A 15131-nucleotide genomic window follows, 5' to 3' on the forward strand; every position below is an offset into this window, starting at 1 on the left:
CAATTGCAAGAAAAAAGTCAGATTTGCAAGATAAAAGCAATTCTGACTTTTTAAAATTTCTTGCAAGTCTAATTTTTTTTTCCTTCAATTGCGAGTTTATATCTTGCAATTAACTTTTTTCTTGCAATTCTGACCTTTCTCCTCGCAAATGCGGGTTTATATTTCGCGATTCTGACTTTTTCCTCAGAATTGCGAAAAAAAGGTTGAGAATTGTGAGATAAAAGTGTGAGATAAAAACTCAATTGCAAGTTATAAAATCCAATTTTGTGGAGAAAAAAAGACTGATATGTTCCCAGAATTGCAAATTTATATCTGACTCGCAGTTGCCTGTTATAAAGTCACAATTGCCAAATATAAACTTTATATTTTGTTTATATCTCGCAATTCTGACTTCAAATCATAACATAACAAAAAAAGTAATAATTGTGCATTTGTATCACAATTCAGAAAAAAAAAGTCAGGATTGTAAGATAAAAAGTCCTAATTACCTTTATTGTTTTATTCAGTGGCGGAAATGGGCTTCTATAGTATACAGTGTAGTGTCAATATAGTAACCCTAAAAAGTATTTAAACACTGAAATCGAACATTAAAATATCGATTTTTGTTGCATTAGATGCAAAATATCAAAACAAGGATGTTTGATATTAGTTTTCATGGATATATGAAGTCACTTCCCATTAAGTTCATACTGATATACTAGCAGAATAGTTATCAGTGTAATTCATCACATTAACATATGAACATTGTCCACAATGTTGACAACCAGAAAGTGTCCAATCTTAATATATTGAAAGATAAACTTAATTTTGGGAAGTTTTAGGAATAAAAAACATGCCAATGCTACATTTTTAAAAATAAATATTACTTGATTTCGGGATATATAATTTGTGATACAGGATATACATAGTTTTTTTTTTTGTTGTTGGTTTTTAATGATTTTATTATTTCTTCTGTAACTTTTTGGGAGCACTGTAACTAAATATATATATTAGAAATATATAAGTTGACATTTTGTGATTTACTTTTTTTTACATTTCCTAATAGTGTCTGCTAAATAAATGTGAATACTCGGGATCAGTTAGTTGTAGCACTAAGTGGACAGAAGAGGGCATTACTGTTGAGTTTAGTGCTTTTGTAATGTTTTCCTTGCTTTGGTTACAGCTAGTTTGAGCTGAACTTGTGTTGAGAATGTAAACTAGTAAGATTAAAGAATGCTTTTACTGATTTCTAAACTATCAGAAAATCATATTTAATATCCTAAAGAACAAAAAAGGCAGATCTCCATTCAAAGGTGGCAATTCTTTTTATTTGCATGAAAATCTGAAGAGCCAAATTTTGCATATTGCCTCACAAGGCTCCCCTGAGCTCACAAACAAAAACTAAAATTAAGAACTTTAATGACTCTCTACACAAACACAACTGACCAACCAATGATATCTAAACAATTTCCACACCAAAAGCTTTGGAATTAGTCAGCGTAGTTCCATTCACACACGAGTGTGTGTTGTAGCTTTTTAATATTCAGAGGAAAAACAGGAACAGGTACACTGCAACCAGGGCCCACAACAAGGCACAGAGGATTTGTACAATATCCCTGTTTTAGTTTCTTTGCATAACTGAATAAATATCAGTGCTGTTTGACAAATCAAACCGTGCCATTGGAACACGGTTTTCATACTCTCGACAGCATTAGTGGTAAACTACACACATACTGTGCATTACTTCAAACTAGTTAAAGGGATTTGGGGAAAAGGGTAAGTACCAGTTCTAGAGAAAAAAAAAAAACAAGAATACAAATTCGAAAAAAATACAGTCCCCAATCATAAAAAAAAAAATCTATAATTAAAAGGCTACATATCAAACCAAGACCGTTACTGTCACACTACCAAAATAACTCCAACCGAAAATAAAAGTTCACAGGTGCATTAGCACAACGTTCTCATATTATAACGTCCGACAATCAGATGCTGTTTGAGACTGACTGTAAGCTCCAAGCCAAATCAACCAGCTGATTGGCTCGTGCAGCTGTCAATCATCTTCAAACAGCCATTCTGTGCTTTAGAAAGCGACGGGTCTAACAGACCGGAATCCAGCCGGCCTGACAAGACACCCATATGTGCACAGTTATTGCCTGCTATAGGGGTTTACACGGATAAACCCTGTCATTTCCTGTATCAAGTTTCACAATTTTGGTTATTGATTTTAATATAGCTAACTACGGTTAGACCTTACCAGAAGGTTTCAAGCAATCTTAAACTACTTTAGGATTAAAAGATAAAATATATGCACATTTTATACCATAGATTTAAGTTACAGTTCTATAAAAACACTATATAATATTTAATTTATCACAGCAGGTAAAGCATTAGGTATCAAGAACAAGCATTTATTAATATTGGTTAATGTTAAATCTACATACACTGTACTAATTTTTAAGTTTGTATAAATTAATATTAGTAAATGTATGATGAATAAACAATGAAATCAGCATATCAGAATGATTCTTGAAGGATCATCTGACAGTGAAATAGTAATTTTTCAAAATGTTATAGTTTTTAATATCATTTCTGATTAAATAACTTTAATGTAAGCTGTAAAAAATGGTTTGTTAGTTTATGATACCTAATGCATTAACTAACGATAACAAATTAAACTTAATATAAAGTGTTACCAGTTCTACTTTCTTTCCAACTAATGCCACAAGCTCCACACAAAAATCCACCAAATATTTTAACAAGATGAGGAAAGTCCATACAGGCAGTGTACAACAGATCCAAACAATCCTAAGTCCGAAAGATGTGCGATTGGAGCTTTATATTTAATCATGTGCAACAAAAAAAAAAAAAAAACAAACAAACACCCTTACTGACTGACAACTCTCAAGAGACTGAATAAAAATGTCCAGGTAACCGTCAGTACCACAAGCCTGCACATTCAAAATGAGACCTAAATACAATTGAGAAGATCTTCAGGCCTCAGATCTTCCCTCAAATCGTCTCATTAGCCAGTGTCTCCGTGGAAAGCCAGATCTTGGCTCCGTTGAGGAACTTGCTAAGAGGAGTCCCGAGGATCCCTGGGCGGCACAGGTTTCCCACGGGAGAGAAAGGGAACGAGGAGCTGAGGTACGCTGGAGGAGCAGGGGACTGCTGAGGAGTCGCCTTAAAGTACATTTTGCTATGCTCCGCGTGCAGGTTGTTTGGAGTGCCGCCTGCTCCTTTGTACTGCCTCAGCTGGTTCTGAAGCATTTCAATCTCGTCTGTGAGCACTGACAGCTTGTGGAAGGTGGTGATGGGGCCGCCCTGCAGGATCTGTGCCTCGGGAACCCAGCGCAGGAAGTAGAGCTTCCAGATAGAGATGTGAGATGGAAGGAGCTGGGGGAGCAGCAGGCCCTGCAGGTCGACAGGACGAGAGAAAAAGTCTCGAACGAAGCGTTCCGAGGGGGTCTCCTGCTGCTCCCGCACCTGAGACAAATCAGAACGGAGACGCAGAACAAGGGAGTTCCGGCGCGCCAGGGTGTCGTTCGGTCCGAGCGAGCCGTTTCGCAAAGCGGAGGGTACACCTCGCATCGTGGAGCTGTAGTTTTTCTGAGGAAGAAAGCAAAAATAATTTTCTATATCTCAGTCTTTTAAAATACTATATTACTTTAGAGACAACAAAGTCTACAGTATACCAGTGTTGATTTTGTTGACAAATAGACCAATTTGGAGTAGACGTCACAGTTACTTGCAGCTGTGCGCGCATAGTGGTTGCAGAAAAACACTGGTAACAAGTGGAGGTAAATGGGTAAAACAATTTTTGAGCCTTTTGATGTCAAAATCTGAATGCAAATCATTTTTATAAAATACTGTCGTCAAAGACGCCATTTGAAGCTAAACGCAAAAATTTAAATGTACATACAATGGATGAAAACTGCTATGATTTCTCTACTTTTAAAGCATAAATTTGATTTTAAACAATAGGTCTACATAATGTTCACATATGCTGTTCATAGGGGACGTATTGTATTAGCCCTACAGCTACAGCATGAAATATTTAAACCTATTACTATTAACATTTTTACATAACATTTATTTATTTTATCTGACAATTCTGACATTTTTCCTGCAAATGCATGTTTATATCTCGTAATTCTGACTTTATAACTTGATTTACCTCAAAAATAGTGAGTTTGTGAATTCTGAGGGAAAAAAGCCAGAAGTGTGGGATATAAACTCCTGTTCTGAGCCAAGAGGAAAAGAGAGAATGATGAGTTGTTTTTCCTTATTAGAATTGTGAGATATAATCTCAAAATTGCAAGAATAAAGTCAGAATTTTGAAATATAAAATCAAATGGACCTTTTTTTTATTCCATAGACTGCTACTTGAAAAACGTTATTTTCTGTCACCAGATACACTGTAAAAAACAATGCTGAGTCAACTTAAAATAATTTGTAACCTGGCTGCCTTAAAATTAAGTTGAGTAAACTCAAAAAAAAAAAAAAGTTTATTCAACTTGAAATGTTAAATTATACTAAGTGACAACTTAGATATTTGAGTTGAATCAGCTTAAAATTTTAAGGCAGCTGGGTTACTTGCCCATCTGTTAAGTTTAGCAAACACAAATATCTAAGTTGTTACTTAGTACAACTTAACATTTCAAGTTGAATAAACTTATTTTAGTTGACTAAACTTAATTTTAAGGCAGCAGGGTAACAAATTATTTTAAGCTGACTCAACAAATTGTGTTTTTTATTTTTTACAGTGTAGGCACCGCCCACAAAAAAAACATCATCCCTGTTTCGAATCTGTAAGACTATCCCACTATCTAACGTCGATTTCGTTGAATAACAGTGCTTATCGCTGGGTGACAAGACTTGTAATATGCAGAGAACATTTTGAAAATGACATCTAATCAATATAATCTATAATTTTTCCTAAATTTAACTATTTTGTACCGTATCCGTGTAATTCTCTAGCTGTAAAGGCTATCACTCTGGGTTTTTCTGCAACCATGATACACACACATCCCGAATGTTTACAAACCTGTAATTGGTCTATAATTTTCGTCAACAACATTTTTCACAGACGAAAATGAGATGATAACGAAACAAAAACTTGTTTTGAATGATAAAAACTATGAAGAAAATCTATTGACATTTTCGTCAACAAATAAAAACGAGACAAAAATTTTAGGGAGGGACAATTTGGGAAGAGATTCATTCAGACCGAATCTGCTGCATGGTTAGATGCGTACATTTGAACTGTATCATAGCCAACATAAGCAAACAGACACTTGCTGCGTGTCTCATAAAATGTTCAAAAATGTAAATATCTGGCAGTAAGAGAAGAGCAGATATATGGATATATTTGACGACACAAAAGAGAACTCAGTTCGGTCCAGTTTTCTAAACGCACACACTTAGGCAGCACCTCTCACACAGCGCACGAGTACTCTTTGCGTCATATTAACGGAGATATACATACAAAATGATGGAGGATTGTCAGTTTTTAAGGAGTATTTATGTAAGCACACTCGGTTAGGTCTTAGGTGAACGTAAACAGTTGGGAGGACATCAGATGTGTGTCAGTACATTGCATTTATGCATTCTGTTTAAAGGGACAGCAGCCTAATTTAGTTGTTACTGTCCAAGTCATTAATGTTAATCAAGCAACAAAAGACAGACAGAAAATCACTCACTGCTCTTGATTTATTCAAGAATCACTTTAGTAGCCTTAATAAAGATTAATCTAAAAGTACTTATATAAATAAACATCTGTTTGAATTGAAGAATGTGGTAAACAAGTTGTTATAAATAATGCATAATTAGTCTATATAACTATTAGCATTTCACTGAAAAGTCCATGTTCTTGTTTCTTTAGAAGTGGTTTAATTTAATTTTAATATAAAGGCATGTTGCGCGTCACAGCAGTTAAATCTGTGTCTAACTTGATAAAACCTTAATATCAAACCCATGTTCATTTTAGAGAAATGCTTAATAAATGCATTACACTGTAAATGCAATATACTGTAGATTTATTCAACTAAAATCTTATGATATTCAGTCGACTAAAACTAAAACAATTCAGATGACTAAAAGAAATGACTAAAACTAAATGGCATTTTAGTCAAAAGACAATGACTAAAATTAAATCAAAATTTGCCGTCAAAATCAACACTGCAGTATACAAACTGGCAGAGATACTGTAGAGAGCTCACCTTGCTACGCCTGTGTGTGAAAGTCTTCACTGTGCCGTTCTGCACACAGGTGGCGATCTTGCCCACGTACAGGGGATTATTAAAGAGAGTCTGGTCTTTAAGACTGAACTGTTGAGACCAGTCCCACACTGGAGGAAAGCGCAGAGCCTGGTCCTGCCCCAGGTGAATACTCTTACTGCTTGCAAAATCCTGAAGAGATGAGAGAAAAAGGCAGACAGACAAGAAAGGAAGAGGTCAAAAATATGATGAAAATGAGTGATTTGTTATGACATTACAATAACCTATTGTAAGATAGCAACTATACATGGGTTGAATAAAATAATATGAACATTTGGGAAATGTACCACCATTTGCCTTTAATGCAGCGCCAACCTTCACAGAATAAATGTACACAACTTTTGAACAGTCTCCAGCTGAATGTTGTCTGTCAAAACATTTGCAGGCTGCTTCAGAGATGGATGAGGCAATCTGCCCACAGTGGTTTCATAATATTCAAATTACGTGGATATTATCAAACCGCTTGTCAGAGCAGATCTTGAAGATCATCTTGGTGTTTTTATGATCATGACACTATCTTTTTTGCATTTTAGTATTGGTGTCTGCGAATAAAGTTTTAGCAGTTGCAGCTCTTTTGTGGATTTTGGCTTTGTGAAGCTCTCAGTGGTCAGTTTTTGTGGAAGCAGGGTCTTTAGGGTGAATACTGTTGTCATTTCACTACAGTTGTTTGAACACAGTCCTTCTTGATCTTGCCATGCTATGTGTACCCAGTCATAACTGTAAAGACTGTTGTTCTTAAAACACCAAACAATTGGTCTGTTCAGGTTACAGATACTAGTGCTAAACTGGCTTCCATGACTTGTCCTTTTGGAAGTCTAACAACTCATTTCACAGGCCCCTTATACAAACACTGCTGAACACGACTTTTTCTACACTAATATAAAACCTAGAGAATATAGACAACAAAAATATAAATAAAAGTCACTGCAGCCTACACAAATTACATTAACCCTATAATAATGGGTGCGCACACTGTTTTGTCCAACCCGTGAATATGGGCACTTGTGGTAGTACCATCCAAAATATCCTAATTTATGTTCTGAAGACGAACAAAGGTCTTACGGGTTTGGAATGTGAGTAATGACAAAATTTTCATTTTTGGGTGAACCACTATCTCTTAAATAATGATACATATTTAATTAGTTTAACTAAACTTGTTTAACTAAATAAGCCAATAAGTATCTAACCTTGCTGTGCTCTGTTATATGACTTTAGGACTGTTTACACCAAGGAAAATAACCATAACTGTAACTATAAAGTTTTAATAATCATTCTTAAAATGTAAATGAAATAAAGGTTTGTGTACAACTAATTAAACTTAAATTTGTCAAAAAGCATCTAACCCTGCTGTTCTCGGCTCTTTGTCGGGGGCAGTTGAAGAGGAAGGTGCTAAAGACGGGGACCCACATACTGTCCCCCAGCACTGTCAGGTACACCTCAGTGAACTCAAAGGCTGCTGGGTACTGATTCCACAGCTGCCACACACAGTCCAGGAACAGCAGGAACACAGGAGACTGCAGAGAGAAACAAAAAAATTTTTCACATATATGAAAGAAGTGGGTCACATGTACGCCTTCATAAACGAACAAACAAGATGATGGAATCCGACTTATATATGCTGTACTACCTCCTCTTTGTCGTTCTTCTTCAGATGGTTGCAGCGGTCGAGGAACCGATGCCCAGCCATTACCCATTCCTTCTGAATCAGAGCCTGGAAGCCATGCAGACTCCTGCAGTGAGGATCACACATCAACTGCACCAAACAGGAAATCACACAACTCAGGTCCCGATCCTCTTTCTCTGTAGACACACATACAGAGAATCAATTATCACTTCACATACGATTTAGAAGATATCACATTTGAGATATTAGATATTAAGAACCAAACAGAACAATTAAAGGCATAGTTCACACAAAAATGAAAATCTGCTGAAATATGGAATGGAATATGCCAGGTTACTAATAACTTCAAGTCTGCAGCATTTGTGGCATGCTGATTACCACAGAAAATTATTTTAGTAGGTTTGAACTTACGATATCAATATAACATAAAACATGGAATATTCTTTTAATATACAACTTTATTTGTAAAAATTTGTTTTTACCTAGGAGTATGACAGACACACGTCTGCTCTCCAGCATATAGACTATCTCCACTGCATGTCGCAGAAATGTCCTGTAAAAAAAATGCATACCACACCAACTTTAACAGCACAACAGAATCAACATCTACAGACAAAATTGTTGAGACCTAAATAAACCTGAGAATGCAGAAACAGAAGCCTACACCTGTTGCCAACAATTTCTGTCACAAGCTGAGAGATTAAATATGCTGTCTGGTGAGTACTGAATGTTTTTCAATCATACCTGACATACTCCATCCATCTTGAGCTCTCTAAGGATGACAGCCACTTTTCTTCAGACTCCTCAAAAAGATCTGCATATGCACATAAATACAGAAGCAAGCAAAAAAGATGCATTAGAACCAATTCACCTGGTATTAAATGTATCTCCTGTGTGACCACTTGTGTTCAGATTTCATCTAGAGCCTCTCCTCTGATTTTGTCACACTGTAGACTGTACAAGAGCGCTGAGTGCTTTACTCCGCTTACAAGTGAGAGAAAGGAATCAAATGGTAATGGCGATTGATACTATGAAAACAATCCTCTGGAAATGGTAAAAACAGACAAGCTCAAAAGAGCTTTAGACCCTGTTTACACCTGTATTTCACATTGTCCACTTGTGACAGGATCGACAAAAAAGGGTCAAAGTGGATAAGGCAATAAACCGATGACTTACCATGAGTCAGCTTAAATAATTTGGATCATTTTACATATTTTGATTCTCAGAGTAAGAGTATCAACTCTTTAAAGACTGTATTTCCAACTAACATGTTTTTAATGGCACCAGGAGGCACTGTGTGGGATCCTTGGAAGAACTAAAAACATTCCTGGCTCTTACCGTAGCCCAGACTTAAGCTAAATTATTAACATGAATAAGCCTGGTAAGGATTTCCTACGGTTAAAGTGTTATTGAATTGAGTGTGTACCGCAATCATCCCTTTCTCCAACAGGGTATTGATTACCTATAACACAAATCTGCCTCAGTTTCAGCAGAGCAGCCTGAATATCCTGGATGTTTGGGAGGTTTTTGTCCAAATCTGACTTGAAGACATCACTGCGGAGGGGGTGGCTCTTGGTAATGGCGCTGGAAATCCTGCAGAGAAGCAGAGGATTCAGCCACTTTTTTCTGAATATGACTGCCTGTATTGTTGGATCTGAGCAGATCTGGCAACCATACTGAGCTCATGTTGCCAAATGATCTGCAGCACAATCATAACATTCGATTAAATATCCAAAGCCATATCCATAAAATATTTGTGAAAATAACTGTTTAGAGTGTATTATCAGCTAAAGCGAATATATCTTCTCACAACAGTAGAATTACTGCTTCGTTTATCCTTAAAACGGTGGTCAAACTAAATCTCTTAATCAACCTGTAATAATCTCTTTCTTACCGCTGCTCAACCTTCCTCTGCTGCTGCGGGTCACTGATGTTAGACATGCGGACCAGAGCGCTCCCACTGGAGTGATTCCAGCACCATAACTACAAAACAAAGTGCACACACACATATAAGACACTCGGTAGCACTTTACAATAAGGTGTCATTTCTTAACATTAGTTAATGTAGTAACTAACATGAATGAACAATGAACAATACATTTATTACACTATTTATTCATCTTTGTTAATGTTTGTTAATAAAAATACAGTAGTGTTTGTTCATGTTAGCTCACAGTGCATTAACTACAACTTGTGATTTTAATTATGCATTAGTAAATACTGAAATTAACATTAAGATTCTGTAGAAGTATTGTTCATTCTTAGTTCATGTTAAGTAAGAACCTTATTGTAAAGTGTTACCAAAAACTCTACAAATGTCTAATATAAGCCTTCACAATATTTTTAACACCCATAGTGGACTCACAACTATAAAGTGCAAATCAATCTACCAACTAAGACTTTTAGATCTTAAATAAGACATTGTTTCTCATTTTGCAAAGTTTTTAAGCAAGACACTGTCTGATGACTTTCTCTCAGAGTAAGAGCAAAACAGATTGGGGTAATAAAAGTGATTTGTAGATTTCCTCTCCTCTCACTACAAAACCAATAATCCAGTCCGGTAAAGGATGCTCACCGGGAGGCGCTGGGAGTAAAAGAAGCAGGCGTATTGCTTCAGATCCTGATCCGCTAGAGATACTGGAACCACAAAGAACTCTGGGAGACTGCAAACAACAAAAAATTAAATTAAATTTCACATAAATGGCCCTTGACAATATAAAGCACAATCAAATATGTGATGCTTCTTTATGTCAGTATTATAAACACAATGGGCCTCATTCATGGAAAACGAGCAGAATGAATTTGGGTGTAAATCATTTGTAAAGTTGTTCTGATATAAACTTTTGAATTCATGAAAATGTTTGTATACTCAAAATGTTAGCTGGTGTAAAATATACACCTGCTCCCTACCACATGTAAATGGAGCGTAAAACGCTCTGTGTTCTTTTCGGCAAACTGATGACATTACATTTTGAACAGTACCATAATAAAACTGCAAGCAGCGTTGAAAGGGCTCTCACACCTGGGCTCACCACCATCCTGTGGCTTCAGGAAAACAGCGAACGGTGAGCAATATGCAAGTTAAGTGGTAAATATGTCAAAGTCATTTATATGTGCCAAACTTCCTGCTGCCAGCTGGTGGCGCTATGACTATATTGGCATGTAGATGTGTTCAGGCCAGCGTTTTTAACAAACATGAAGTTCGGTGCAGATTGAACATGGTATGTTTGAGTTAGTGCAAAGCATGATGTATCCTGTTGCCAACAGGTGGCGCTACGATTATAACTGAATATTGGCCTTTAGATATCTTCAGGCCAGGACTCTTATCAAATGTGTGAAGATTGCAGATCAGACATTGTATGGCTGAGTTACAACAACTTCCTTTTACATGTTGAAACATCGAACTTTGTCAGGCCGCCACGGACACGCTCTATTAACGAAACCAAATTTGATGTTCATCTGTTTAAATCTCTAGGAGGAATTTGTTTATGTACAATGCCTGAAAAAGGCAAAAACGGCACAAAACTTAAAGAGAAAATAAAAAATAACAGACTTCCTGTTGGGTTTCGGACTTCGTACTGAAGGACTTTTTTGTAGGTATTGGTGTGTTACAGGTGTCTACCAAATTTCGTACATGCATGTGAAATGTAGCTCGAGGGGCACTTCGTTGAAATTTTATAGGTGGCGCTATCAAGCCATTTTGACACACCCTGAAACCCATATCAGCTGTAAATTGTCAGCACTTTTGGCATGTGTGCAAAGTTTCATGAGTTTTCGATCATAAAACAGGCAAGACAAATACTATACTGACCAACCAACCATTCTAAGTTAATATTGCTTGTTACGTAAGTTTTATATTCAGTAATATTCTTCAAAATAAGATACTAGTAATATGTTATCTGTAATGGATCATAGCAACCAAATGTGAACACCTGGTGGAAGCACATTAATTTAATATTTATTGTTAGATATATGACCTATTAGTCTTTTTGCATTTATGCAATATACTGTAGCCAAACTTTAGAAAGGAGCTGAGAACATTCTGTTGCGTTCCTGGAAATGTAATTTACGTAGTTGGAATTCATAGGTGGGGATTATGCTATTGTAAATGAGCATGTACGCGCCCTGATTACAAATGACTGGAATTTGTTAACATACACATTTAGCTATCAAATCTGTCGAACTGTTCGTGAATCCAGAGAAGGTCTGATTTACATGCAGATTACTCTGAATTTACTGATATATTTATGCAAGTTTCATGAATGAGGCCCATTGCCCTGATACTGAACTGTGTGTGGATCAGTGAGATCAGTGCTTTCATTCCAGGGGATTACTGCAGAAAGGACAACATTCCTGTCTGTCTGTGCAGATTTATGTGAACCAGTCATAATTTGAATCAGCTATCCTCATCTTAACAGGAGATTTATTAGGATGACTAATTCAAGTTCAGTTTAACAACAGCCATTTATATTTTACATACGCATACCTGTCTTTCTGTCACATTCACTTGCTACATGAAGGTTATGAGTCATGCAGCAATGATCTTCAGCTTAAGGTGCTTATAATACAAGCTGCTTGCAAAATAGACCACAATTTACATGTAAACTCACATACATACGCTCACCTGGGCGAGATGAAATAGCCTTGATTTATGGTACACACTCTCCATTCGGAGGCACCAGTACGCTTGATCTCTCTGTCCCAATCTGAGGAGCAGTCGAACAGGGGAGTCTGCAGCCCCCCCGCCAGGGTCAACACCGTTCACCCGCTCACCTGAACAAGCCACACGTGTAAATGCTCAAACAGCGGTGCAGGGATGCCAAGTTATGAGGGGTAAAAAAAAATGGGCAACAAAATTTAACATCTATTTACACTGAAAGGCAGAATGCATTAGGTTTGCATTACTGGTGCCATCACATGCTCCTCTGATCAAGATCAGGTTACATTCTGTCATTCTGTCATGTCTTAAAACATTATGTTACAATGCAGCTCAGTAACAGCAGCCATATAAATCTTAATATAGGCCCTGCTATTCATAACATGAGCACTTTGAATTCCCTGGAAAGTTTTCTCATGTCTTGACTTGCAGGGAAACTAAATGTATGGATAGCTCGACTCAATTTGGCAGCTCTTGTGGAAACAGTGTGAATCATTTGCGGTCATAGCCGCATGTGTGTTTTCCTACCTGTTGATCCATGGTATCGCTTTCCGACATATTCAAAGCCAAAGAGTAGCTGTGGGTCAGCAGGGTGGGAGTAATGAGCGATGGCAAGACAAACCTGTAAAAGCACATCGTACATTCACATGACTAACACAAAATGACCTTCACTGTTTCACTGCAATTTCCTCAAAAAACAGAACTGAAATGTCATTACAACAAATTCCTTCTTCTCTCGTCTCACAATACAACTGCTGACATCTACTAACAAAATGTTTTCAGACCAGTTTACCCCCGCAAATTCCAAAATGCTCCATTACAAATGAGAAATGCACATCTCTAATCTTTAAAAAGGGCATTTAGAAGAGAAAATGAAAACAGAAATAATCTATACATAACATATCTCTGCTACAGGGTACTGGAAAACACTACCTGCTTGATTTAAATTCTAGACAGAAAACACTGTTAGTAAGGTCCTGAACTGGTCGATATCCCCCACCCTCAGGACTACATAGTCAAATTTGGGAATTTCTCTTTCTTTTATCAGTTTTCCTGCAACACCTGGTCAGTTCCCCTGTTTATTCATTCAGAAGAGCTTTTCTTGGCACAGCTGTCGGATCCAGGAATGGAAATATTCAACAGCACTGTGCAAAGAGCTCAAGCTAGGTTGGACTTTCACCTTTATGACACTATTAGCATTTCTCTTGCTGTATCTTACGTATCTCACAGATGAGTCTTCAGATAACAAACATACTCTCTGCATGACCAATGTCCCACTTGTATGGAAAGAGAAAGTAAATCTGTTATCGTTCACTCACCCTCATGTTTTCATACAATTTGATTTGAAAGAAGTTCACTTCCAGAACAAAAATTTACAGATAATGTTCATCTTGTCTAGCTCTGCGATGCGAATGCGTAGTCTGTGTAATCCAGGTCAATACAGTTAGGGTATGCTGAAAAACTCCCGTCTCGTTTTCTTCTTCAATGTCCAAATCGTCCTATGTCTGTTTTTAATTCCTGAAATTTTTTCCTCAAGAAACATAATTTCTTATTGACTAAAGAAAGACAGAAATGAACATCTTGGATGAGAAGGGGGTAAGTAAATTATTTGTAAACCTTTGTTCTGGAAGTGAACTCCTCCTTTAAAACGTACAGCTCACCCAAAATGAACATTCTGTCCCTCCCAAGTTGAACAAAAGTCTTATGGGTTTGGGTTGGGTTTTTCTATATAAAAATGTGCTAAATGTGTTAAGACATCTTTGACCACCGAGTTTGGTACTTTTGTAGCATCATGTGTGTGACATGGCGTTCTAAAAACATGGCACCGGGATGGAAATTAACTAGGGCTTGGGCCAAAAAATGCCACCAAAATGAACTAAAATGCCCCATAAATTCAAGACAAAAAGGCAAAAAAATGCCCCTTAACTATTAAACAATATTATTACAATAATATTACAGCTGCCGGGGAATAAAAAAAGATCTGACACTGATGTGTAAAAACACCACATCAGATTGCTTGTACGTGCTGTTTTGTGCAATGCTGAGCCTTATAATCAATAAAATGTTTACATTTAAATTTATTCATTTAGCAGATGCTTTTATCCAAAGTGACTTACAAGTGGGAATGTTTGGATACAATGTTTCTGCTGAATTTGGGAATGCATTAGCCAATCAGAGGCACTTAGATTAGTCAGCGCTGAAAGTGCACCAGTCAGAGGTGCTTAGATCAGTCAGCGCTAAAAATGCTGTTCATTCAGATTCAGTGATTACAATGGCGTGGACCTACATGCTTGTGAAGCCAGAATTTGACGTACCCAAAATGCAGACACAAAACAAAAATTTTATATTGTTTTCTATATCAATATTAGTAATCATTTTTACAATATAAAGAGCAATAATCTACAATAATGACTATTGTCATAATATTGCAGCCCTTGAGCTCCTGTTTTTCACATGTATGATTAAGATAGGCTAGAGTTTTAAAAACAGTTTAAAATATTCATTAAAGTAATTGTGTAAAGTCAAGTATTTGTCATTAAAGACAATAGTACGGTGATTATAATAAGGTGATTATAAAAATAAAAAAATGTAAAAA

At 36.6% G+C, this 15131-nt stretch overlaps 1 protein-coding gene across 1 annotated transcript in view; it reads right to left on the reverse strand.

Moving 5' to 3' along the window:
- Positions 1-1774: 1774 nt before the first annotated feature.
- mtmr10 (myotubularin related protein 10) overlaps positions 1775-15131 on the reverse strand; it is a 34849-nt gene continuing 21492 nt past the window's right edge. Inside the window, 12 exon segments of the mRNA XM_051114896.1 lie at positions 1775-3585; positions 6198-6386; positions 7598-7768; positions 7882-8054; positions 8361-8431; positions 8623-8692; positions 9341-9471; positions 9773-9861; positions 10454-10541; positions 12503-12621; positions 12623-12651; positions 13064-13157. Coding sequence (XP_050970853.1) covers positions 2989-3585; positions 6198-6386; positions 7598-7768; positions 7882-8054; positions 8361-8431; positions 8623-8692; positions 9341-9471; positions 9773-9861; positions 10454-10541; positions 12503-12621; positions 12623-12651; positions 13064-13157 — 1821 coding nt within the window. The 3' untranslated portion in view covers positions 1775-2988.

The sequence above is a fragment of the Labeo rohita genome, chromosome 7, assembly GCF_022985175.1.
Source record: "Labeo rohita strain BAU-BD-2019 chromosome 7, IGBB_LRoh.1.0, whole genome shotgun sequence".
NCBI lineage: Eukaryota > Metazoa > Chordata > Actinopteri > Cypriniformes > Cyprinidae > Labeo > Labeo rohita.